The sequence below is a fragment of the Onychomys torridus genome, chromosome 12 (genome assembly GCF_903995425.1).
Source record: "Onychomys torridus chromosome 12, mOncTor1.1, whole genome shotgun sequence".
Lineage (NCBI taxonomy): Eukaryota > Metazoa > Chordata > Mammalia > Rodentia > Cricetidae > Onychomys > Onychomys torridus.
Genome location: NC_050454.1, coordinates 17,798,534 through 17,824,251, shown reverse-complemented (window position 1 = coordinate 17,824,251; position 25,718 = coordinate 17,798,534). Strand labels below are relative to the sequence as shown.

General features: G+C 42.8%; 1 protein-coding gene across 1 annotated transcript; it reads right to left on the bottom strand.

The window, feature by feature from the left end:
* Positions 1 to 3,823: 3,823 nt before the first annotated feature.
* Positions 3,824 to 24,274, bottom strand: Lrrc58 (leucine rich repeat containing 58). Its single transcript, XM_036203518.1, has 4 exons — positions 23,645 to 24,274; positions 10,325 to 10,453; positions 8,971 to 9,248; positions 3,824 to 6,945 (listed from the first exon to the last, which is right to left on the bottom strand). The coding sequence occupies exons 1-4, from the start codon at positions 24,127 to 24,129 to the stop codon at positions 6,737 to 6,739; spliced, it is 1,101 nt and encodes a 366-aa protein (XP_036059411.1). The 5' UTR covers positions 24,130 to 24,274; the 3' UTR covers positions 3,824 to 6,736.
* Positions 24,275 to 25,718: the final 1,444 nt, after the last annotated feature.

The window sequence follows — 25,718 nt, the reverse complement described above, 5'->3', positions numbered from 1 at the left end:
GGTCTAAATAGGTATGGCCCCCATACTCATGTGTTTAAATGCTTGGCCTATAGGGAGGGGTACTCTTAGGAGGTGTTGTCTTGTTGGAGGAAGTGTGTCACTGTGGTGGGAGGTGGGCTTCAAGATCTCCTATGCTCAAGCTATGCCCAATGTGGTACCGTCTCCTGCTACCTGTGGTCAAGATGTAGAACTCTCAGCTCCTTCTCCAGCACCATCCCTGCCTATATGCCACCATGTCCCACCACAATAACAGATTAAAACTCTGAAACTGTAAGCCAGCCCCCCAATTTAATGTTTTCCTTTGTAAGAGTTGCTGTGGTCATGGTGTCTCTTCACAGCAACAGAAACCCTAAGACTTGACTTCCAGCTCACTCCTGAAGTGATTGTGGTGGTGATAGATGGGACATATGTAACCTGATATACCCTTGAATGCTTTGGCCATCTGATGCCTACAGAATTAGGTGGACGATGTCTTCCTACCACTACCTCTAGGGAGTGTAAGTTTTATCCAGGAAAGGTAAGATAGACTAGAATTTCAAGTTTTTTTTTCCTTTCCTTTCCATTCCTAGGGCTGTTTTTGTAAGGAGGTTTTTCTAGATAGTAACCAGAGATGCAGTTTCTTCCATTTCAGCAAATTTGAAGCATTAGCTGGTTTGCAAATGTTGTCATTCCCAGCCAGTGTTTACCCAGCTCAGAGCCAACCAAAACATTCTTCCACATTGTGGAATTTAAACATCAGGTATTCTTAAGAGCAACATTATGAAAGCTGGGCAGTGGTGGTGCACACCTTTAATCCCAGCACTCAGGAGGCAGAGCCAGGTGGACTTTTGTGAGTTCGAGGCCAGCCTGGCCTACAGAGCAAGATCCAGGACAGGCACCAAAACAACACAGAGAAATCCTCTCCCCCTCCCCAAAAAAGGGACATTATGAAATGTGGGACCATAAAGTACAGACTGTATCAGTTTTGGATTCTGGAATAAACAAATGGAGATTGACTTTGGTGGCAAGATGGTTAGAGTCTATACCCACAGGCTGGGGTGGGAAGAAGCAACTCTCATGGAGGAACAGGTTCTAAATCTATTTTCTCTTGTATCCAGTACACACAATAAATGCTAATTCACACTTAATTTTTGGAGTTGTTTATTCAGTAAATTCAATAAACAGATAAGCAGTGATATACCAAATACAGGCATTATAAAGTTTTCTTTAAAATAAATGTTTGTTTAGAATAAAATGCTGTCACAAAAACCAGAATTGGAGTCTAATAACACAATTTAATAAAATGAGGCACAATGTTTAAGGCAAAATTCATGAAGAAGGTATATAAAGTTAATCTAAGATCATATTTTTTCATGTCCTTTGGAGGAGGAGGCACAAGAATTTAAATAGTTTAAACATTCTTTTTAGAATATTAGCCATTATAAGGTAACATAAATTTGATACAATAGGACTGTATCTTTTCCAGAAAACAAACTCCATTATTAATTCATATTTCTGAGTTACATTTTAATTATGTATATACTTATACATATATTTCTAATACACAAGACTTTAAGTACTGAAAATTAAAGAAGTCAGAACATACATAATAATTTGACCAAAGTAACATCTTTTCAGCATCTTTTGTTGGTATTTGAAGTCCCCAACTTTATGAAAAGCTAAGGATGGTTATGCAGAAAGTCTTTCCCAATATGTCCTGTTTCTAACAAACACCAAGTGGGCTCAAAATGTAACAAACATCAACGTAAGTCTGCTATGACTGTTAGAAAGTGACTACTGGGTCAACAGTGTTTCTCAGGAACACCAATGCTGAGCATGTGAACTGTGAGAACAGGGACTCAACCATCACTGTACACAACACCAATCTAGTTATGGTTCCAATAACAGCAATGCCAACCTCCTCCTAGTTTCTTTCCCCAGCTTAAGTTTGAATTATACAATTTTATTCAATTTATTTATGGTCAAAAGAATCAAGTATGTTCTAGTGAATGCAGACAGTTCTCTGCATGTTAATAACCTTCACTAAGCTACTAGATTTCATACATACATAATACACACGAGACTTAATAGTATACCAATGACTGAGGCTGACTAGTGCTAAATAAAAGCCTAGCAGCACCCATCAAAACCACCTTCTACGTGTTCAACTTTTGAGTTAGTGGAATGCTTCTGAATCCAATCCTTAGTAAGTACAGATCAAAAAAAATGTAGTAAGAATGGTGGCACTTAGACATATTCAACTACCCCACTTTGGTCTATAGGAAAACTAGTGATAAAACATGCTAAACCTCAGTGACAATATTTTCCTACGATGATATAAATATGACAGCAGTGGAACGTCTGCTGTCCTTTGTGGGAGCATGTACATTTAAGTAAAATACTATATAAACGGCACACCTTTCTTCTGGGGGCAGGGTGGTGGTGGTGGTGCTTGATCCTTGGTTCCAGAGGGCTCTCATCTCCTGGCACAGTATGATTAAGATTCCCTCCCCAGAAGCCCTACACACACAGTAGGCCCTGTTGTGGGCAAAGGAATCCCTCAGGATTAGTTTTTCTCTTCAAGTCAATGCAGAAGATCACACAGCCATCACTGACAATTTACCATATAATATACGTTCTTTCCCATAGTTCGGGTTAAATGGAAAACTTAAGGCACTTACTTTCAGACCACAAAGGATATTGCTACCCACTATACTATCAAAAGATCACACTATGATAAAAATATCAAACTGCATGCTACTGAACTAATGTTATATAACATGAAGTGCTCAATATACAGACAGTGAAGGCTAACCTAGACACTTTTCTAAGCAACGGAACAGAACTATGTGCTACATGTCACACTGCCCAAAGCGTACACAGGGGTTACATGCCTAGTCTAACTAAAAAATTCAGTATTTTGGACTAAATGGAGAGCAATATTTATAATAAAATCTCTACTTTTAGATGAAAGGCAAGTCATTTAGGTAAAATTAGGCACTTCAAAACTAAATGCAGCTAAATAATTTTACACATATACTTTTACTAGTAAAGTTGTATCTACAAGTACTCACATGGAAACTCACATGATTTTTTATGTAAATAGTCACTACTAAATACTTGAATTGCACTAAAATAAACAAACAAACAACCCCCCCCACACACACACACAACAAAAAAGGTAAACATTTACCAAGGCTACCTGCTGTATTATAAACCAGACCAAAGAAGAAACACTTTGCAACTCTGGGAAAGGCAAGGCTGAAAACAGGCCTACAGCTTGCTGGCTCTGCTTTCCCGGGAGCAAACTGAACGGCAGAATAGTAACAATAACAGTGATAAACTCGGTGATAAGGTTTTTAGACGGCAGCAGTAGGCCACTTTGCAAGTCAGTTGTAAAACAATTCCTTATTACTCTACAGGGCTTCACTGGCTCAGGGATTCCCTGGTGCCTATGACTTATCTTTCCCTCTCCTTTGCTGCTTTTCAAGATTTGTTTTACATTCTAGCCAAGAGCCTCTTCTCGAGTCTTCATTTAAACCCAGTATTTCCAGTGTCTGTTAGAACTGCAGTACCTACGTGTTGCACTATTGAGGGCTGCCTTTTATTTTTATTTGTATCATACCCAAATATCTCGTGTTTGAAGTCAACTTACAATGTATGTTTATTTTTAATATTGGCAACAAAATTTTAACATGGAGATTTTTAGGCCAAGAGGCACCTTTGGCACATTTCCATGTAAAATACTGAGCTGGGCTCGTGGTTTACACTTATGATCCCAGCAGCTGGGAAACTGAGGCAAGAGCATTACAAGCAGGCCAGACTGGGCTACACAGTGAGTTCAAGGCTAGCCTAGGCTACACAGCCAGGCCCTGTCTTAGAAAACAAAACAACCGTATTATGAAAATTAGCGCTTGCTGATTCTGAAACTCGAAGAGTTCATTAGCTGGATATACATGGGGCTTATAACTAGTGACATAGACTACCGCTTACAATACATTCTGCTGACTTCAGAGGATGATCATATTTCTAGATGGTCAATTCCTATCTCACCAAGTGAATGTCTATAATTGGTTTTTTTAAAAAAGGAAAAGTATGAAAAAGAAAGAAGAAAATTTTTTAGCAGTCTCTGGCAGTAAAGCAGAAGGCCAAAGATGAGTAAAAAAGGAAAAACAAAAAAGGTCAAACAGCTACAAAAGATTTCATTAAGAGCTATACATGCTATGCATGGACTATAGCTTGCTCAGCATGCACAAGGCCCTGGGATCCATCCCTATAATCCCCACCCCTGCCAAAGAGACAGCTGCACACTGATCTGATATACTGTTCACAGAGTTTAACTATACACATAAAAAAACCACAATAAACACTTTGTTGAAAGAATATCATAGGATACATCTATATGCCACAGGCTGGAATATTTACATTTATGAAAGATGAAACAGTATACCTTCTTTCTAGAAGGCTGGAAAGGGTATGTATGGTTAGATGCTCTATTTACAAGGCTATTTACAACAAGTAATTTCTAAAGGGCTACTCAAGCTATTACTTAGGTCAAGATAACTATTACAAGTATTTAAACCAGAAGAATATGGTCCCATCAATTTGAATGTTTTCCATGAAAACATTCTATGTTGTTTAACTAAAGTTATCTAATTACAAAGATTTACAGTTTGATACTTGGGTACTGCCCAAGCATCTGTGCCTTTCCTAATCTTGCAGTCTACAGCTTACAGTTGCTCACTAGGTAAAATATAAACTTTATAACTTCTATTATACAATTATGTTAGCAGTAGAAACATCACTTCTATAAACACAGGAAGAAAATTTCTAAATCAAAAAAGAAAAAATAATCTTACTACACTATTCCGAGGGAAAGGTAAGGGGACTCACTATAGCAGTGTTTCACAACTGCAGCCACGAAACTCTCGTGTTTCATGACGTAACAGAAACACACACAAACCCTGAATTACCCTATAATCTACTAATATAGTTTACTAAAATAATCTACTAACATAAACATGATATATACAGGAAAGCTAACATGCGAATATCTTCAGCACACGGCTGGCCCCTAACACAGCACTCTCTAAGAGACCACCTGACCCCCTAATAAACATGATATATACAGGAAAGCTAGCATGTGAATATCCTCAGCACACGGCTGGCCCCTAACAAAGCACAAAGAGGCCCCATGACCTCTAATGCAGCAATCTGAGACTACCTTTAGCACCTTACCAACCAGCCTTCACACTGTTACAGGTTGCTTACTTAATCATCAGTAGTGAGAGCTAAAGATTTTCTAATGTCAATTTAGAGTTTTCATATTAGTAGTTTTTATTGCATCATCAACTAGTTAGTGAAATTTGTTCATTTCCAATGACAATAATTTGTTAATATTTTTCTCCTACACCTTAAGGATGCAACGTTTTATTAGGGCTTTCTTTTCTGTTTTATTGATACCTTTCTCCATGTTCAATGGTTACACCAACTTTGTGAACTAGTCTATTGTGGATGAACAAAATGAGCTCTACTTCTGACTCTCTTCAACTGTCATGCTATCTAGTTGTAGTTTGTCTTTCAAATGCAGAGAAAGTTTTGGTTTAGTATACAACACAAGCAAAGGTGACACATTTGACAGTTAAAATCCACCCCACTCTAACCCACCCCCACTATGAGACAATTTCATGTATGTAGCCCAGGCTGGCCTCAACTTCACTATGGTGCCTAGGCTAACTTTGAACTCCTGACCTTCTGCCTCTACCTCCCAAGTGCTGGTGTGGAGGTGTGCACAACCATGTCCAAATTTTCCTCATTTAGTCCATTATTAAAAAGCAACTTTTCTTAGATTATTTGTCATCTAGATTTTTCTATCAAGAATGATTATTCTATCTTTTGGCAGATAGGTGGATCCTGACTGTAGCCTTGCTTACATGAGATCACTACAGTTAACAAAATGAAGTTAAGATAGCCATGGAAGCAGGTGGTGGCGAACACTTTAATGCCAGCATCAGGAGGTGGAGGCAAGTAGATCTGAGTTCCCGGCCAGCCCATTCTACATCAAGAGTCCCAGGCCTGCAGGACTCAGGGATTATCTATAGGGTTTACTTAGTCTGTGAAAGCGCATTTCCAAGTGTTTTGCATAGTGTCAGGTTGTAGGTTGCTCTGAAGTCATTTCTAGAATAAGCTTCCATATCCTTGCTAGGATTAAGGCACTGTAACACATCACAGCTAGACTGCATAAGGTTAGTAACAATCACACAAAACAAGAGCTAAAGTTTAAACAGTCCATTGGAAAGTGATAGTCCTTATACTGTACCAGTTAGTTGGTCAGAAAGGCTCAAGTCAGGGGTGACACAGGGAAGGGCTCATTCTACTTATGGCAGAGTGTTCAGCACAAACCAGGACAACTGTCATCAAGCCTTACTTTAGTCAACCCAACTGCCCCAAGTGACACCACTCCAGGCTGATTATGACTGCTCTTCAGGGTTTACCATTCTGCTAGTGTTTCATTAAAGACTTAAGTGAAAATTGTGACCAACCAGCTGAACTGAATTTTGAACTGCTATTCAGAATAAATTACACTCAAAGAATCTAAACATGGAACTGGACTTAATCTTGCTGAACATATGGAATGCAAAACCTTTTACATCATTGCAACTCTTACACGGACATTCAAGATGAAAACACTAAGGTTTCCATTTTCTTTTTAAGTATCTTTGCGTAGTGTTCAGTATTTCTCAACACCCACTGCTGCTCAACCAAGAAGAACTTTCTGCATTCTGTGTGCAGCAACACTGGCTTCATCTTCTGAGTCGGACTCACTCTGGGATGTGGAGCTGTGTGAAGCAGAGCTACAGGGGGAAGAGCATTCTGGAGAACATAAATAGTGCATCAGGGGGAGGCGATACTTCCCACAGAAGTCCACAAACTTAATCTGTCTGACACAGCAGTCAAAATAGACTCCTAGAAGGAAGAAGAACATAACAAGTCAGTACAAGCAAAGAGCCATCGTTTTTTCTAAAACAAAACCAGAACAGAACAGAACAGCCCTTCCCAGCATTCTGGAGAAGCTTGACCTCCTGCTCCTCCTGCCTCCACCTCTCCCAAGGGCTTAGGATTAACACATGTGCACTACTACCACTGGGAGAGCAAAATGTCATCTTACATTTTCGCAGGCTCTAAGTCTGGGATTAAGCTGATGATCTCACTCAGCACATACAAAATCAAATACACTTTGGTAGATTCAAACTGGTAATTCCCTTACTTGTTCTTAATTCAGTGCTCCTGAACTATTCCCTCAGCAAAGCAGAGCTACAACCAGAGCTGAGAGGAAAGCAAAGGTCACTGTGTCACAGACTCTAGCTGGTCCTTTAGAGATACCTTACACATCCCAGTCCATCCCTATGGCTGCAGTGTAACCAAACTATGGAGATCTGGGCCCATTGTCTCTATAAAGAGAAATCTCAAACTTCAAACCTAAGTTTCCTAATTACTCTCTATCACACGATGGACCAAAGCAAAGTGATGTGGTCTCATCAAAGGAAAACTCCCCAACAATAAGATCCCCTCGACAACCTTTTTACTTGTCTACTGAATATTTAAAGGCAGGCTCTTACTGTGTAGCCTTGGCTGGCCTGGAACTCTGTGTAGTCCAGGATGGCCTCCAGCTCAGAGCTCCACTTGTCTGTGCCTTCTGAGTACTGGAATAAAGGCATGTGCCACCAAGCCTGGCTTTCCCATAACCCTTTATGGTTTACTACTCTGAACAACTTAGAAGTAGATGCATTCAATAGGTTTATAATAAATCCTCATAACTACATTAACTTCCTGTAATACTAGTCATCTCTAAGCTTTCAAACCATACAAAGAGAAAATGTTTCATAAATGAGATGATTTTTAACTTGTATTTCAATAAGGAACCTGGGGTGGTGGTGGTAGGAAAGCATGTAAAATGATTGATTTTTATTTTATTGATTTATCAATGTTATCTGAAAATTTAAACTTGTAATTTTTAAGGCATTATTCCTAAGATAAACAGCTCTTTAGAATACTAAAGAAGTCCATAAAAAAAAAAAAAATAGTGAAGAGAAGAGAGTACTTTTCTCTTTAGAGGCCCATTTCTAAGAGGAAGGATTCTGGGCACACTGGATTTCACAGGAAGCAATGATGTGAATGCTGCCTAACACCCCAGTTTCAACAGTCCCCTGCCACTGCCAAAGCCACTTCAAGACAGAGGCCCACAAAAACAGCAACCCTTGCTTCTGAGCAGAGGTGGCCAAACCAGCTCAGAGAATGCTTTTCTTTTAACCTTGCAACAATCTTTGAGAACGTAACTTTTGTTTTCCTCTCTTACCTGCAGAATAATCTTAAGACAAGATGACACTTTCTGGGAAGTATCTGACCCGGCTTTGATAACATTATGCAACATTTTCTAGGTATTTACACTCATCCTCCTCACACTAGTTCCTTTCTATACTCATTAAAAATGGACTTACTTAAAAATAGTTATTTGTCTCCAAATGTCCTAAATGCAAATCCTCAACCATGGATTTACAGAATATCAAGTTCTTTAGTACATCCAGAAATGGGCATACTCTCAGTCTGCTCATGAACATCTTTAAGCATACCCTAACTATATCTGATACAATGAATAGTGAACCTTCAAATAAACATGAAAGATGGCCAAACATTTCAAAACTCTTTGAAGAAATTAGAACCATTTATACTCTTTATGTTTCCTTTCATTTTGTCATCTTGCTTCCAACAGAATGTTCCAAGACAGGATGAGATTTCCTGGGTATTTTCCTTGTGTTTGAAGCCAAATTTAGTATGAAAATAACTTTTAAGAAGGAAGGAGGCTCAGGGGTTAAAATGTCTTATTTTCTAGTAACCGCTTGTATGAAAGAAGCTTTAGCTAATATAAACAACATAACATCAAAGTTTAAAAACAGCTAAATGAATGAAGAGGCCAACATTAGATTCACTTACCACCACACTTTGGGTTTGGGCAATTGCTGGCTGAACCCAAGTATCTAAGAAGATTCCCAGGAAGATCATAGGGAGTGTAAGAAATACTTCGGATCTTAATGGTCCTTGCAGCTAATTCCAGAAGAGTTGGAGGGTCATATGTTAAATCTCTAACAAAACGAACAACCAATGGATTTCCTCGCAAACTCAACTCTTCCAGATGAATGAGGTTGAGGATCTCTCGAGGCAGATACGTCAGCAAGTTATTGTGGAGACTGAGGGAACGAAGTGAATGCAACCTGGATCCAACACAATGCAGAAGCCAAAGGCAACCAGTAAGTAAAGCCGCTTAAGAAGTTACATTCACATTCATTTCTGTATGGACACAAACACGGCTATGTGTGTATATACAGGGTCTGAGCTTCCCACATGAACCAACAATTAGGACTGAGGTTAATAAAATAAATCCTCTAAACCAGCTCAGAAAACAGTTTTGCAAATGCTATCAAAGACTTTCCCTCTGGGACCTTAAGAGTACTTAAAACATTTACAAAGTATTCTGATGTCCTAACTGAGATAAATGATTGATTTAAAGACACTGGAGGGCATATTTTATCACTTACAAATCTAAAAGATTTTACAGGTAAAAGAGGAAAATGAAAGATTGTGTTTAATATCAAATACACATTGCCAAATTCCATAAGACCCAAGGAAAGCTATGCCAAATTACTACTCTTTTTTTTTTTTTTAAACACAAGAAAGAGGTTGGGTCAGTGAGTAAAGCCTCTGCCTTGCATAAGGACCTGAGTTCAATCCCCGGCATCAATGTGAAAACACCAGCAAGAAATGTCAGGTGTGGTGCATACTTGGAATCTCAGAGGTAGTTTCCTGGGGGCCTTCTGGCCTAATTGGTGAACTCCAGGCCACTGACAGACCCCCATCTCAAAGGTAATGAATGGCATCCAGGTCATTCTCTGGTCTCCACATAAGCATGCATACCTGTTGCTACCTGCACATGTGCACATGTGTACACACACACACACACACACACACACACACACACACACACGCACACACTAAGCTGAGCAAATACACTTAAAATAAACCAGAACACTTAAAAGTAAAATTAAAAATTACTCAGCTCAACAGACTTTTTTTTTTTTTTAAATACCTCTTTCTTTTCCTTTTCTATTTGAATAAAGGTCTCACTATGTAGCAGCCCAAGTTGGTCTTGAACTTAAGACACTCCTGTTTCAGCCTCCCTAGTGCTGAGATTATTGGCATACTCTTAATTCTTTTCATACAAAGCACAAGGGAGCTCCAGATCGTGACTGCTAACCACAGATGCCTGTGTCTATAAGCCGAGACTACTTACTGTGAAAGCTGAGGAGGCACGCTTTGGATTTTGTTGTCACATAACACCAAGTAATTCAAAGAAGGTAGATTTGCTAATTCTGGTGGAATTTCTTTAATGAAGTTTCCTCCAAGGTATAAACATTCTAAACTGCAAAAGCAAATTTTAAGAAAGTAAATAAATACAAGCTGGTCAAGATACTTCACTGTCTCCACTAAAATGGACACATTCCATCTACTCATTTTCCTACTTAGGATTGCTAGAAGCTAGCCAGGGGTTCTCAACCTTCCTAATGCTGCAGCCCCTTAAGACAGTACCTCATCATGTTGGGCTGACCCCAACCATAAATTATTTTCATTGACAAGTTATAACTAATTTTGCCACTGTTATGACTTGTAATGTAAATAAATGTCTGATATGCAATTGGTCTTATGCTACCCCTGTGAAAGGGTCATTTGATTAAAGGGGTGGAAGGCAACACCAGGTTGAGAAATACTATGCTAGGCAGTCTCCAAAAGGAGACTGCAATCTCCAGAGAGCTTATACCTTATCTTGCCAGACAAGACACTGTATGACTGAACTGCAAAAGCACGAGGCACTGACAGAGACTAGGAAGGGTCACACAGGCTCCCGTTGGAAAAGCTTCCCCAGAGTATTGTGACCCAGCTGAGCTATGAACTTAGCCCTTAGACAGAGGAAAGAGAAGATTCCCACGTAGAGGAGGGGCTTTAAAGACTCAACGGGTACACCTGTTAATAAAAGAAGAGAATTTTTCCTGACGAACCCAGACAAGACTGCAGGCGCCAGTTTATGGGCAGCCTGAGATTCCATGCTGGCATGTTTGTGTTTGATGCAAGCACTAACAGGCAACGGGAAAACCAACAGTCCTGCCCACCCTCCAAAATGGGCAGAAAACCATATACGAACTTGCTACATTTTTCTTCCTTTGCTCTTAATAAAACAAGCACATTCTTCAGAGGCAATCTGAGTAAATTATGTAAAACCAACCATGAGCATGAAGTTAAATGTTCCAGGTAATCCTGTTTACTTTAACAAACTAACATCTTAGATGTAGGATGCATTGTGACAAAATGTAATACCATTCTTTGGTTGACTACAGAAAGGCTCCAAAGGGCTTTTGTAGGGAGGTGGTAGTCACCTCTTACACTAGTCATAAAAATAAACAGAATGCACACACACAATGTATTTGGAACTTTCCCATTACTACTATTGGTTTTGCTATTCTGCTCAGAACTATCATTTTTCCAAAGACTTTCAAATAAAACACAAGCAAATAACAGAACAACAGCTCTAAAGTGGGGGGAAAACAGGCTACCACACTGTTATCCAAAATAGGAATTATCTGGAGGGCATTTCATCTTTTGCATGTATGTGTGTGCAAATATGCCTATGTGTGGAAGCCAGAGTGGACTGAGTCTTCCTCCACTGAGCCCAGAGCGCGCAGATCCACCTGCTCATTAGTCATCTTTGGCGATCCCATCTCCACCTCAAACCAGACCCCCTTGCCACACTTTAATTTTTTGAAAATAATTTGATGGTGTGAAAAAGGTACTATTTTGCACTTTCCACCCACAGAGCTGCAGTTTTGTTATTAGTGAAATTTAGTATCGTCTTTTTGTGTTTCTGGTCATTCGCATATCCTCAGAGCAGTTCCTGTTCGTACTATTTGCTCATTTTTCTCACGGGTTCGATAATGTCCATGACTTTGTGGAGAGCTTGGCTGTGAAGTATGTGTTCTGCATAGCTTTGCTCCTCTGTTTTATATGTATTACAAGAATTCACGCTGACTCTGTGGAGGGGCAATCCACAACCTAAGTTCTGTCATCTGCCTTCTTACTGGATGCTAGTCTCCCACAGAACCATGGCCACGTTCCCTTCAGGTCTGTCACTTCTGCTCCCGAGACACAAAAGCTACACGGCACAAACATCCAGGTTTCTGACTCCTACCACTTCCTGTTAGAGTGTTACTTAAATCATACAAAGTATTTCTCTATTCCTTAAACCCATCTTGATTTGAAACCCACTTCCCGATTATCAATACTGCTTCTGGCTTTTGTTGTGGCTGTTAGCATTTATTTCATTCAATTCTACCACTTATTGGCATAAAACTCAGGGCCAGTTACTGGATGCTTATTAAGGACTGTGGAGAATTATAAAGCACATAAAATGCCCAGTCAACAAATATGAACACCTGCCACGTGCCAGGCACTATTTCAGGGACTACACTGTCAATCGGCTGAGATGTTGATGAGACAAGTCTCTTAGGGCAGATAATACTCAAAAGAAAAATGGAGTCCATCAGGTGGTAATGGGAGATGACTACATGGGTGGCCAGGAAAGCTTTCCCTTAAGAGATTCTGAAGTGTGAGCAGAGCTGAGTGAGCAGCTATGAGCCCCAGACGGAAGGTGGTCAATGCAAGGCAAAGCTGTGGCACAGCTGGTGTGAGCAGACCAGACTGAGGGGGAAATGAGGTGCTCAGAACCTGGTAGTCAACAGGTAATCCGGGAAGGTCAGATCACAAAGCCTCACAAGGACTTTGGATTTTATCCTAGGCATGGTGGGTGGGTTTTAATATTTAACTTTATGTGTTTATTCATGTAATGCTCAGAGAAGTCAGACGTCACTGGATTCCCCTGGAGCTGCAGTTACAGGCAGTTCTGAGCCACCTGACCTGGGTGACGAGAATCTAACTCCAACCCTTCCCAAGCCGACTGTAAACGGAGGAGCCATCTCCAGTCTCTGGTGGATGGGTTTTACATGAAAGCTGGTTGCATCATCTCACTCCGTTTAGAAGAATCACAATTAGCTGGAGGAGTGCGTCTGACCAGAACCCAGTATAGTTCAGCTGAGAAGTAATACAGCTGCCAGGACTAGCTTTGCACTTTAGCTTCCTAGTGTTTAGAAGTCCTTTCGTGTACAAACAGGGAACAACTCGATTGCCGACATGTTAGGGTGGAGGTTCTACAATGGTTGATCTCAGGGGACTGTCTCCCTTCAGTCCTGCCTTTTCTTATTGGCAGTTTCTTTTCTTTCATTCATTTCCCTATGTTCTGAGCATAGATGATACTTCTATTTGCTGGCAGACATCCTCCAATCTCCTTCCACATCTGGCCTCAGTACCTCTCACAGTCACTGACTGCTCTTCCTTGGTGGCTGACCTGTTTCCTTCTCTCTAGCAGCCCTATGGTCATCTGTAGTGGCTCCTACGTGTTCACACTGTGAATGCTTGGCTCCCAGCTGGTGCTGCTATTCTGGTAGTTCTGGAAACTTTGGGAGGGAGGTGGGGCCTAGCTGGTGGAAGTGGGTCACTAGTGGCAGACCTCCGAAGGCTAGACTCGTCCCCTGGTTCTTGCCATTTACCATGTAATAGCCAACCTCTGCCACACATTCCACTGTGAACTGAGCTGACATTATCTGCAACTGTGAGTCAGTTCTTTATCAAGCTGCTTGTGTCAGGAATTTTGTTCCAGTGAAGCAAAAACCATCATCAAGGCAGCTACTAAGTAATTACTAGGCAGGTAGGCATACAGAGTGAGTAAGGTAGATAAGGTGGTCCAGGCAGCAGACAGCAAGGCAGGAAGGGAATCAGGGGACTGGGTATTACCTTCAAAGGCCCATGCAGGTTTTGGATGGGGCAATTTGAGATTTCATGATACTCAGAATGAACTGCAACCTAAAAATTATGAAATGTTTATTCCTAGAATTCTGCATGTAATATTTCTGGGCCACAGTTGATTATAACTGGAAGCCAGTAAAGAAAATCATGAATAGATTTGGGAGGCTACTGTATACTTTTTCCAAGAATTTTAATTGTGTTTTTCATTAATGTCCATTTCAAAACCCCCCTTACTGTTCCACTGAAAAGTTTCTTCCATTCCTTCTCTGAGTTAGGAAACACACTTCAAGTCCTTTACTGGTAGCCATCCATCAGATATTTTCTGAGGTATAATCGCTTCCATCTATTAAATTCCATCTGCTTTTAATAAGCTCACCTTCATTTGCTATGTGGTGATTCTAACAGTTAACCTGAATCCGAAGTTGTCTTTTAACTGTATCAATGGTATATTCTTCCCTATTTCTGATTATGTAAAGCTTTTCAAGCTTGCATTTCTCTCTACAGACATGTTTATAGTTTTCCCTTCTAAGATTGCTCTGTAGAGAAAATACTATACAACAACCTAACCACCTAAACAAAGAACCACTTTGGTGCTAAGGCTCAACTTTTCTAGCAGTAAATGTCTAAGTATTGATGAAGGTCAGGGGGCAGGGGCTTTGAGTCTACCAAGTATGGCTTAAGTGAATGCTCCCATTCTCAGAAAACCCTACTTTTCAATGACAGAGCTACAGGAAAAGAACAGAGTACTGAGCAGAGCACAGAGGCACACGCCTTTAATTCAGCATACTGGGGCAGCAGCAGGCAGACCTTTGTGAGTCCCAGGTAGCCAGGGCTACATAGTGAGACTATGTCTCAAAACAAAACCCAACAACAGAACAGTGTTCGAATTCAGACAACCAAACTATGCCACAAGAGGAATTATTTTAACAAGAACACTACTGGGGAGAAAAATTTACCAAACTTGTAAGTTTTAAATAAAGGATTCAACAGTGAAATGGCAACATGCTCCAGGGCAAGGGTGAGTGTGTCCTATTTACTTAGGGCAGTGTTAGGAACTGAATGCTGTCTTCCCAGGCTGAAACCCTAACCCTTAAGTGGTGTCATTAGGAGGTGGCTGTCTCTGGTGATTGATTATCACAAAAGCTCTACATGGCGGCTGGGGAAAGATGCACACAGAATAGATGCCATCCACCAGTGGCTACTATGACTTTGCCAGAGAAGGATCTGAAATCCTAATACATAACCAGGCCCATGATTCTGAAATGATGTACTCACTCATCAATTCTTTTTTGCAACTCATAGATATCACCAATCAGGTCACGATCAGAATACAAAACTTACACTGTCAGAATTATTTCTCACTTTCAAACTCATATAATCCCCAAAGTTCTAGGGACTTGAAATCTTTCAAAGGTTTACGAGAATTAAGCTTCTAAGCAAACAACTGTTCCAAATATGCTTTTCTATAGTTAGAAAGGCAACTGCTGAATTTAAAGCCAATTATAGTGTTGAAAAGTTTTTGGGGGGCTGAAGAAACAGCTCAGCAGTTAAGAGCACTGGCCGCTCTTCCAGAGGACCTGGGTTCAATTGCCAACACCTACAGAATAGCTCACAACTATCTATAACTCTAGTTCTGGGGACCTGACACCCTCACAAAGACATACATGTAGGCAAAACACCAATGCACATAAAAGTAATTATATATATATATATATATATATATATATATAGCTCATATATATGTCATATGTATAAAAGTTTTTACATCTGTCAGCCTTGACCTATTCCATTAGAACTGGAGTAACCTATTCTTCCCATGTTGACATACGCAGAAAACAGGAAAACAATGCAACAAACTTATGGAATGAATCTTCCTTTCTTGCTGTTGAATACTAATATACCAATACTAATATACCAATCCTGAGTTTGTCCCTGAATGGTTTATCATCTTTTCAATTATTAGGGATAGTGAGGTGGGTATTTTTTCTCTGTTGAGGGTGAATGACTCACTGGAAAAACACACTGGGCACCCCCTGTGTGTAGATGTATCCTGCTTGTTAAATAAGAAACACAGAGCCAGTTGCAGAGTTAAAAACCATGAGGTCAGAGCCAAAGCGGAAAACCTTACCCTTCACTGCTTCTGCGGTTCCTCCTCTCCGCAAGAGACCTACTTTTGTGCGTCCTGTCTATTTAAAGACTTTTTGTTCTCCTCCCTCATTGGTTGTAACCCAGCCACATGACCTCCTCATCACTGCCTGTTTGTACAGACCTCCAGGTCTTCTATGGTTGGTATTGAAATTAAAGGCGTATGTCTGCTATGCTGGCTGTGTCCTTGAACACACAGAGATCCGCCTAGCTCTGCCTCCCAAGTGCTGGGATTAAGGGCGTGCCCCACTACTGCTCGGCTTCTGCTCTGGCTTGCTCTGACCTCAAGGCAACTTTATTGACATACAAATAAAATCACATTTCAATACAAATAAAATATCACTATACCTGTGCCTATTGTCCCTTTAGCCAGTTATATGTAGGAAATGCTTTTTGCTTCTTCAGTAAAATAAAGACACACTAACTATAATTAGAGATATATTAGCTCCATATTATATGGCTGGTTAAAGAAAAACTGAATTAAAGTGAAAAAGAAATGTGCAGAGTTAGAAAACAAAGAGAAACACACACATGCGATCCATACATCAAAAACAACAAAACACCCCAGGCTTCTTGAAGTCACATCCCTGTACTGTCATAGATCCTCAAAGGCTATCACCTTCAACAAGTAGATACAAAAGTAGCTACAGAAAGGGAGGGGACTAGCACACAGTGACACTGTAGATGATTTCCTAGTCATTCATTTCTCACTCCAGCTGAGCAGCACTGATTGTCCCAACACAGCAAACGTTTCACTTTAGTGGCTTTTAACTCAAAATATCCAACTGCCTGGATGTAGTTTTTAAGGGACTCTCAAACTTCCCTCTGCAACTTCACAAGCCAGGCCTCTACTGTCTGCACTGTTCTCAGTTTTATCTTCTTAGTTTCTACAACAGCTCACTGAGCCCTGAATATTCAATGGGTTTTCTAGTTCAAAGTTCAAAAGTCCTTCCACAATTCTCCAAAAACCAAGTCAGCTCTGCCACAGCAATACCCATGATCCTGGTACCAATTATTTCCATCTTAAGTAGGGTGTCCATGGCTGTGATAAACATAATCAAAAGTAACTTAGAGAAGTAACAGTCCATCACTAAGGAAGACAGGGCAAGAACTTGGAGACAGAAACTGAAGCAGAGCCATGGAGGGATGCTGCTCATTGGCTTGCTCTTCATGGATGGCTCCACCTGCTTTTTCTCTCTTTTCTTTTCTTTTTCTTTCTTTTCTTTTAGCTTTTTAGGTCAGGGTTTTTATTTGTAACCCTGGCTGTCTTAGAAACCATCTGTAGACCATGCTGGCCTTGAACTCAGAGATCTACCTGCCTCTGCCTCCTGAGTGCTGGGATTAAAGGCAGGTACCACCACCTGGCCTTTCTTCCTTTTTAGTAGGTTGGTATTATAACATTTATTAAAATAATGCTATGGGTTCGTAGAAACAGCAAAGAACCCAATTCAGCCTGCTTTCTTGTAGCACCCAGGACCATTATCTCAGAAGTGGCATTACCCAGTGAGCGGGGGCCCTCTCACTGATGTCTGCAGTCTTGTGGGGGCATTCTCTCAATGGAGATTCCCTCCTCCCAAATGAGTCTAGCTTGTATGAAGCTGACATACAACTAGCCAGCAGAATACCCCAACTAGAACATACTGGGAAACAGGTGCTCATGAATTGTTTTCTTTCTTTCTTTTTTTTTTGGGGGGGGGGTTCGAGACAGGGTTACTCTGTGTAGCTTTGTGCCTTTCCTGGATCTTGCTTGGTAGCCCAGGCTGGCCTCAAACTCACAAAGATCTGCCTGCCTCTGCCTCCCGAGTGCTGGGATTAAAGGCGTGTACCGTACCACCACCGCCCGGCTGTTTTCTTCTTTTTGAGTTGTGGTCATCGGTGTCTTAGACCCCTAAATATTACAGGCCATTGTCATTGCTTTTGACTGTCCTCCAGATCTTGATGGTAAGACCATATTGCTGAGGACAGTATATATTTGAACCATAAAAAATGCAGAAATCAAATGGGTACTGACCTGGAAGCTTCCTCTCTACTGGCTGGCTGGAAGGTGTTATGTTCACTACCAGAGGAGAAAAGTAATCATCAATCTCACGCTACAGTAACTGGCCTGGCAAGCTATGCCCACTGGTGCAGTAGTGGCATGAAGGTTACAGGAGTAAACCAACCACTTTCTGACTGTATGAAAGGCCTCTTCTATAAAATGGAACCCATATCTGGTTGTTAATGGGGCAGAAAACCCCATGGTTAGGTATGTCATAGGCTCTAAGGCAGAACCAACAATTATTCCTCTATTAAATGGACACAGCAATTATAACAACTCCTAATGACTTACTGCTATACACAGAAAAGTGCATCTCTCAATCATCATCAGAGATGCTTCTTCTTGAAGTAGACGGCAACTAATAAGAGACCCACAACTGGTCGACATGCAGAGAATCAGAGACTGAGGATTGCTCAGCCCTACATGGGACATCCATTTCTCATCCACAGCCCAAGGCTCAGGGATCTTTAGGAAGGGTGGAAAGGTTCTAAGTGCCAAAAGTGGTGGGTAACTTCAAGGAGGCAGTCTTTTCTAGACACAAGAGGACTGTTGCAAATACTAACTCATAGCAATTGTGGCGGCATGCAAATCCCAGCATGGGGTGGAGGATGTGGATACAAAGTCCCACCTGTAGCTGGAGTTTTCAGGCCTGCTGGTGGTTGGGACAAATCTCTCTCTCATGTCCCCCAAGTAAACACACAGAGGCTTATATTAATTTTAACTGCATGGCCATGGCTCAAGCCTTTTGCTCGCTAGTTCTTATATCTTAAATTAGCCCATAACTATTAATCTATTAATGTTCTGTGGCTTTACCTGTGTCCCATTACATGTTGCTCCTTGGGCGGCTTGCTGGCATCTCTTCCAGCCTTCCTTCTGTCTCTCCTTTTGCATTTCCCATCTACCTCTAAGCTGCCTTGCCATAGGCCAAATGGCTTCATTTATCAACCAATCAGAGCAATACTTATTCGCAGTGTACAGTCTAAACAAAAAGGTTTTAACTTTAACCTATTAAAATAAGTTAGCAAGCAAGAATTATAGTTATAATATCTAGTCTATTTGTATTTTGTAAAATTAAAGCAAATATTTTATCTATCCTATATTTGTGAGTCTAACGTTTCATATCTATTTTATCTTTTATCATAACCAAGGAAAATTACAACTCTCTAGTCTTCAACTACATCAAAGACCTCAGAAGGATACAATATTACCTAAGTAAGCAGGAAGAGCATTGTAAGCAGCTTCCAAAAATCTAGAATGACAAAGACAGCTGCCTGCCATGTGATCGGATTAAGGGCCTGTGGATTAAGGGCCTGTGCTACCACCGCCTGACTTTTGTTTATGGCTCGCTGACCTCTGATAGCCAGGCAAACCTTATTTATTAACATACAAATAAAATATCACTACACCCACCAGCAGCTGAGGAATTACTTAGACATTTGATGACCACTAGAAGGAAAAAGGTCAGTTTTCTTTAATGGTGTAACCCCCAGTGGGCCAGCCACACTCCAGGACGGGCTCCACAACCAAGAGCAGCAGCAGGGTAACATGAACAGGGAAGTGGGTGGGTTTAAATGAAAAACCAAACCAAACCAACAGAAACAAAACAAAGAGAGCTTGAAATTGGGTGGGTAGGGAGGTAGTATCGATCCTAGGGGTGTGTGTGTGTGTGTGTGTGTGTGTGTGTGTCTATCATCAAAATACACGGCATGAAATTAAAGGCGATCAGGACAGGGAATCTGACACCCACAAAATTCAGTATAAAGTTTTAACTGGGCAAAGTGTTTTACTTAAAATTTAGCACATTTTCCTACTGCTGAGTTTCCTCATTCCTAGAATAACCACTGTAGACTAGCTTTAACATTCCAGGGGTTATTTTTAGCTTTTCTTCTGTCACAATCCTCATATCTTTATCTTTGAAAACCACATTAAACAGACACCAAGAAAAGGTCACTAAAAAAGAGGACACTGCTTTTTTAAAAAGATGGGAAAGAGACCCATGAAACTCACTTGGCTCAGATTCAGTCTCCAAATAGCATCCAGGATGCCATACAACCCATTTACTCAGTTTGGTGCTCAGGGAGTAGTAATAAATTCAACTCTTCCTCAACTAGTTCTGAACTGAGAGGAAGGAAAGCGAAGTTCAGAAGAAAAAGTTCAGAAGAATCGGCAAAGTGTTAACCACGCCCACCTTTTCAGCACTGCAGGAAAACAAGCCTGCCAAGACAACGCCAACATCTTATTTTCAGAGGAACCTCATCTTTAACGAACAGAATTTGTATTCATATAATGGCCTGACATATTCCAGGGGAATGAAGTCAGTGGTAAATAAACAAGACTTCCAGCACCCATTTACTTGTTTCTAAAGTCATCTTACAGAAACTTTTTTTAAAGTTTCACAATGTTGCCACTAAGGGAGAATGAGAAGCAGAATGAAGACATGTCTAAGACCAGGAAAACCGGAGAGGCCGACGGCTGGTGAGCCAACATCTGTCATTCCTTCCTGGAAGGTGACAGGTAGAGAAAGGGGGGGTTTCTGTGGACCATATCCTGTGTGGATTTTTAAAAATTGTTCTTCTTAACTGTTCTTTAAAAGGACAGAATCTTCTTCATGTGCCAAAATATTAGACTTGGCTCAAGAAGCGGCTCTTGCCTACCACGTGGAGGGTCATGTGGTCTCCCCTCAGCACAGGAAGGGAGGAGAGGAGCAGGGCTGCTTGCCACAGCACACAGGACATGCCAGCTTACAACGAGGGTATTTACAGATCTGAGGAACATCAAGAGCTACCGTAGGTTCAAGGGACTGTAACACACTGCTCCATTTTGCAGCCTTTCAGAATAATTCGCCGTCCTGAGAACAGAACCACAGAGCTCACTGTGGCCAGGATTTCTCTCCAAGCAACTCATTCACATGAAATCTCGGCTTCCTCATCCGTGAAAAGAAGGAACTGAACTAGGTCATGGTCAAAACTAATTCTTTCTTTCTCCAGGAGAACAATTCTGCATGACCCTTTGGCCCACATCCAACTAGAATTCATTCTCTAAACCTCTGCTGATTCCTATCAGTAGAGAAACAGAGCACAAGACTGAACAACAAAAATCCCACAATTTATCAAGTCAAAACCATAATGACTAACTGACCACTGTGAGTGGCAGCTGTCAGGCCAGAAGATCAGGTCAACCAGGTGTAAGTGACCTGAACCAGTCCTCTGGATCACATATGCCATCACAACAGAAGCCAGAGACTCAGGGCTGGCTGTCCAGCCACTGCGGGAAACTTTGGATTTGGTATCAGAGACCTCAGAAGTCAAACCCAGGTCCACTACTTAATGGGTTTGTGATCTTGAGACTTCACCTGAGCCTTTGTTTCTTCCTCTGAAAACGGAGAACCTCATCTTAGATTCACAGAGAATGTTAGAGCACCTATGACAGGGTCCACCGCACTGCACAGTTTGAAGTTTTCCATACATGGAATCTTGCCTACTTCTTTTTCCATGTGGAGATAATACTCTCCCTGGGTTCCTCTTAATAAGCTGGCATTGAAATGAAAAGCTTGAACTACATAGTATTACAATTAAAGCCCGTCAAATTAACGTAAGTCTCTCCTTAACCGTCCCACACCCCATCTTTTCCTAGGATTCCTGTTGTAGACCACCATCATTTCTATTTCTCTACATACAATGACCTCCTCAGCAGCCCCAAATTCCCTCATCTCTCCAGCCTCTCCCTACACCACAGGAACAAGACTTGTGTGCACTCAGAAGGTAACTCACACTCTGTGGAAGCCTTCAAGCTGTAATGCAGCCTGAGCGGCCCCAGTTTTTATCTGTCACTTTCTAGTACAATGCTCATCTTTCAGCAGTTGGCAATTATTCTCCTCCTTGCCTCTGGCTTTCACATACACTCTTGGATTGACCTTGATGGCTCACGCTAATTAATCTTCACCGTTACTTCCTTCCAAAGCCCAGACTCAAACAGCACTTACTCCAGGACCAAACTAGGTCAAACCCTGTTATTCCATCTCAAGGTGCTCTCACATCCCAGGACTTATTTCTATGCACTGTAATTTAATAAGGAGAGCTATAAATCCTTAGCATCTCTACCCTTTGCCAATGTAGTTTGTTAGATCCACGCAGGCAGGACAGGCTTACCAAGTCTCCCCAGAACCTAAGAAATGGACGACACATCAAGCACTCTGTAAACACCAAGGAGCAAATTAAGGGACACGGTGGGTGGCCTGCCTAAGGCTGAGATGTTAATTTTTATTCCCAGGTCAATGTTTTCCCTGTTAACTCAAAGGTTCTTTCCTGCTCCACATTCTTTTATCCTGACTTATCCAATAAACAAGGAGCTGAAAATATTTAACAAATGGAAGATTCTTTGTTGTTGCTGTTTTACTTCCAACTCCCCTGAAGGGCACCCTAGGGAACTTTCAATACCTTTTCTGTAGCTCCTCATTACATTAAAGTCTACATTGTTGAATAACCTACTAGGTGAGATACACAATTCCTGTAAGGAAGAAATTACAGTCAACAAAATAAATACAATGGTGTGAGTGAGACACAGAAAGTCGTTCGGCTGTTAATTGTCCAGGGAACAGTAAAGAAAGGAGTCACAGCTGGGTGGTGGCTGCGGCGCATGTTTTTAATCCCAGGCAGAGGCAGGGAGATCTCTGAGTTTGAGGCCAGCCTAGAGTGAGTTCCAGGACAGCCAGGGCTACACAGTGAAACTCTGTCTTGAAAATCCAAGAAAAAAGAAAGAAAAGGGGGTGGGGAGAGTGATCACAGAACCAACTCCTAGGACAAGATTTTGAAGTGTGAATAAGTTCCCCAGGGTCTTCCCCTGTGAAGAGGCTTTGCGCCCACCCAATCCGATCCACATTTAGCAAGTGACAAGCTGCCTTTTCTATTCGGTGGGGGAAGTGCAATGCTCATTAACTCCGCAAATGGTACTCTGAGTAACGCAAAAGAGAAAAGGGAGCTGGAAATGGAAAAACAAGGGAGTAGGTCAGAGCACCTCCTACGTCACGAGCCCACTTTGATGCAAAGGCATGGAAAGTCATGGAAGGCTTTCCAGGAAGAAATGGACCCCCTCCGTTAATGGGTGCCCACTTCGCTTCTCTAGACTCAAGAAATAAGGCGAAGCCGGATTTCGAGGCCCGCACCTTTAATCTCAGAACTTGGGGGGTTGAGGCAGGTAGATCTCTGTGAGTTCGAGGCCAGCCTGATCTACACCATGAATTTCAGAGCTTACTGTGGTGTGTGTGTGTGTGTGTGTGTGTGTGTGTGTGTCTCTCGAGGAGGGGGGGCGGACGAGGACGACAAAAAGAATGCTGCGAAACTGCTTCGGAAATCTGCGCAGGCCAAACCCAATGCAAACGCCATGATCCACTCCACCTCAGTTGTACGCTACCACTGGCGACCGTCGTCTAGTCCTTTGGTACCACGGAGCTCGGGCCACCGCCCTGCTCTCCATTCCCCCCACACACCTCCCCCCCCACTCCGTCCCGCAGCCTCCTCTCACCTCTGCAAGTTCTCGATCTCGGCGGGGATGCTCTGCAGCTGGTTGCCGCCCAGGCTGAGGGTCTGCAGCGCTCGCAGCTCCAGCAGCGAGGGGGGCACCTCCTGGAAGCAGTTGCCACTGAGGTTGAGGACCTGGAGGCTGCGGCAGAGCGGCGACTGGGCCAGGCCCTTGGGCAGCGAGCCCGGGCCGCCGAGTCGGTTGTTCCTGGCTAGCAGCGTGCGCAGGCCGCTCAGCGTCAGCAGCTCGGGTCCCAGCGCCGTGAGCGCGTTCCCGCTGACGTCCAGGAGCTGGAGGTGCGGGAAGCCGCTGCCCAGCGCCCGCGGCAGCGACGTCAGCCGGTTGTAGGGCAGCAGCAGGCGCAGCAGCGCCTCCCGAGAGCCCCGCCGCTCCTCCGCGCGCGCCTCCAGTTCCGACTCCAGCGCCTCGGCCGACACGCTCAGGCGGGACCAGTTGAGTTCGGCATCTCCGATCGCGGCCTCCTCCATCCCGCCCGAAACCCAGGCCGCGGACGACGCCGCCGCCGCCAGCGGACGCCGCGGCGCGCCCCGGAACCTCCAAGCGAACGCTGCGTCGGAAGTGGCGCGCGGCCCGGGGGCGGCCAGCCGCTCACCCCGCGCGCCGGCCCCGAGTCACGCGATGCCCAGCGCCGGGTGCGCGCGCCGCTCGGGGCGGGGCGGGGCGGGCTCCGGCTCACGTGGCGTGCGGCGCGGCGTCCGCAGGGAGTCAGCCGAGGCCTGGCGACCCTTCCCGGCTCCCGTCCGAGGGAGGCGTCCTGGCTCCCGGGTGGGCTCCGCCTCGTGTGGCTTCGGGTGCGGGGCGAGCGGAAGCCGGTTGTTCTCCGGAGCGTGCACGCTGCGCGGCATTTATAGTCGGGCGGCCCCCGCGGCCTTGGCCGCTTGAGTAAACAGCTCCGGGGCTGGACGAGCCGGCCCGAGGGCCTGCGCGTCACGGGGCGCCGCCTCCTTTGTTCTCGCTGGAGACCAGGCCCCCAAATGGGCCGGTTCCGGAGAGCGCAGCCATGACAGGGATGGAACCAGAGAATTTAAAGTCTGCGGGAGAACCGGGCTGGTGGCGCACGCCTCTGGTCCCTAGATTGAAATGTAGAGTCGGGTGTATTGAGTTCGCGGCTAGCCTGTCCCGCATAGCAAGTCCCAGCCAGGGAACAGAGCCCTCTTCGAAGCTAAAGCCAAAATCAGAGATTAGCTTGATTGCAATTGCCCCATCCGGAAAACATGCTTCAGGACCTTCCCTACTTGCCCTTCAGGATTTTTTTTCCCCTTTACCTTTTAAAGCAGCATTGTAAAAGAAATATGTGTCGAATAAGAACTTTACCCACTTCAATGGTGGGCTTTGGTCTGTTCTTGTGGTTGGGAATGAGTCTGGGAACTGGGTTGAGGAGATCTCTTGATTCGAGCTAGTTTACAGTGAGCTCTCTTTGAGAAAGCATTCAGAGTCCAAGCTAGTGAGAACCAGTTTAACTGGGAAACTCTTGACCTAGGCTTAGATTTCGTAATTCCGGTTCATGCATTTTCATCCTTATCCCAATTCCAATCTTTTCGGAAATTACACTTTGTAATTTTAATAGAAAGGAGAAAAATACTTAGTTTTGTTTCTTACTAAGCTTAAATACAAGAAAAACGAATGACATTAAATTGCTTTCCTAAAAAGAAAAGAAAACAAAAACAAACAACCTTATCATCAGTCCTGTAGGTGAGAGACTTCAAGCTTCTTCACAGTTAAGCTTTTATAATTGAGTTGTCATAGAAGGATATAGTTTGTCAGTTTAACAATCTATGGGTGGTTTTTTTTTTTTTTTTTTTTTTTTTTTTTTTTTTTAAGTCTGTGCTGGGCATAGGGAGGCAGGAGAATCTCTTTGAGTATGAGGCCAGCCTGGTCTACCTAGTTTCAGAACTGCCAGGATAACATGGAGAGAGTGTGTATTAAAAAATAAAATTTGCCACGCCTTTAATCCCAGCACTCAGGAGGCAGAGGTAGGCAGATCTCTGAGAACAGCCTGATCTACAGAGTGAGTTCCAGGACAGCCAGGGCTACACAGAGAAACTCTGTCTTGAAA

Bases quoted from the DNA above. Each gene is read 5' to 3' on its own strand.
- Lrrc58 (XM_036203518.1), bottom strand. From the start codon at position 24,129: ATGGAGGAGGCCGCGATCGGAGATGCCGAACTCAACTGGTCCCGCCTG. The intron at 10,454-23,644 runs GTGAGAGGAGGC...TTGCTTTTGCAG, and splicing joins GAGATCGAGAACTTGCAGAG to TTTAGAATGTTTATACCTTG. The intron at 9,249-10,324 runs GTAAGTAGTCTC...TGTTGGATCCAG, and splicing joins GTGCCTCCTCAGCTTTCACA to GTTGCATTCACTTCGTTCCC.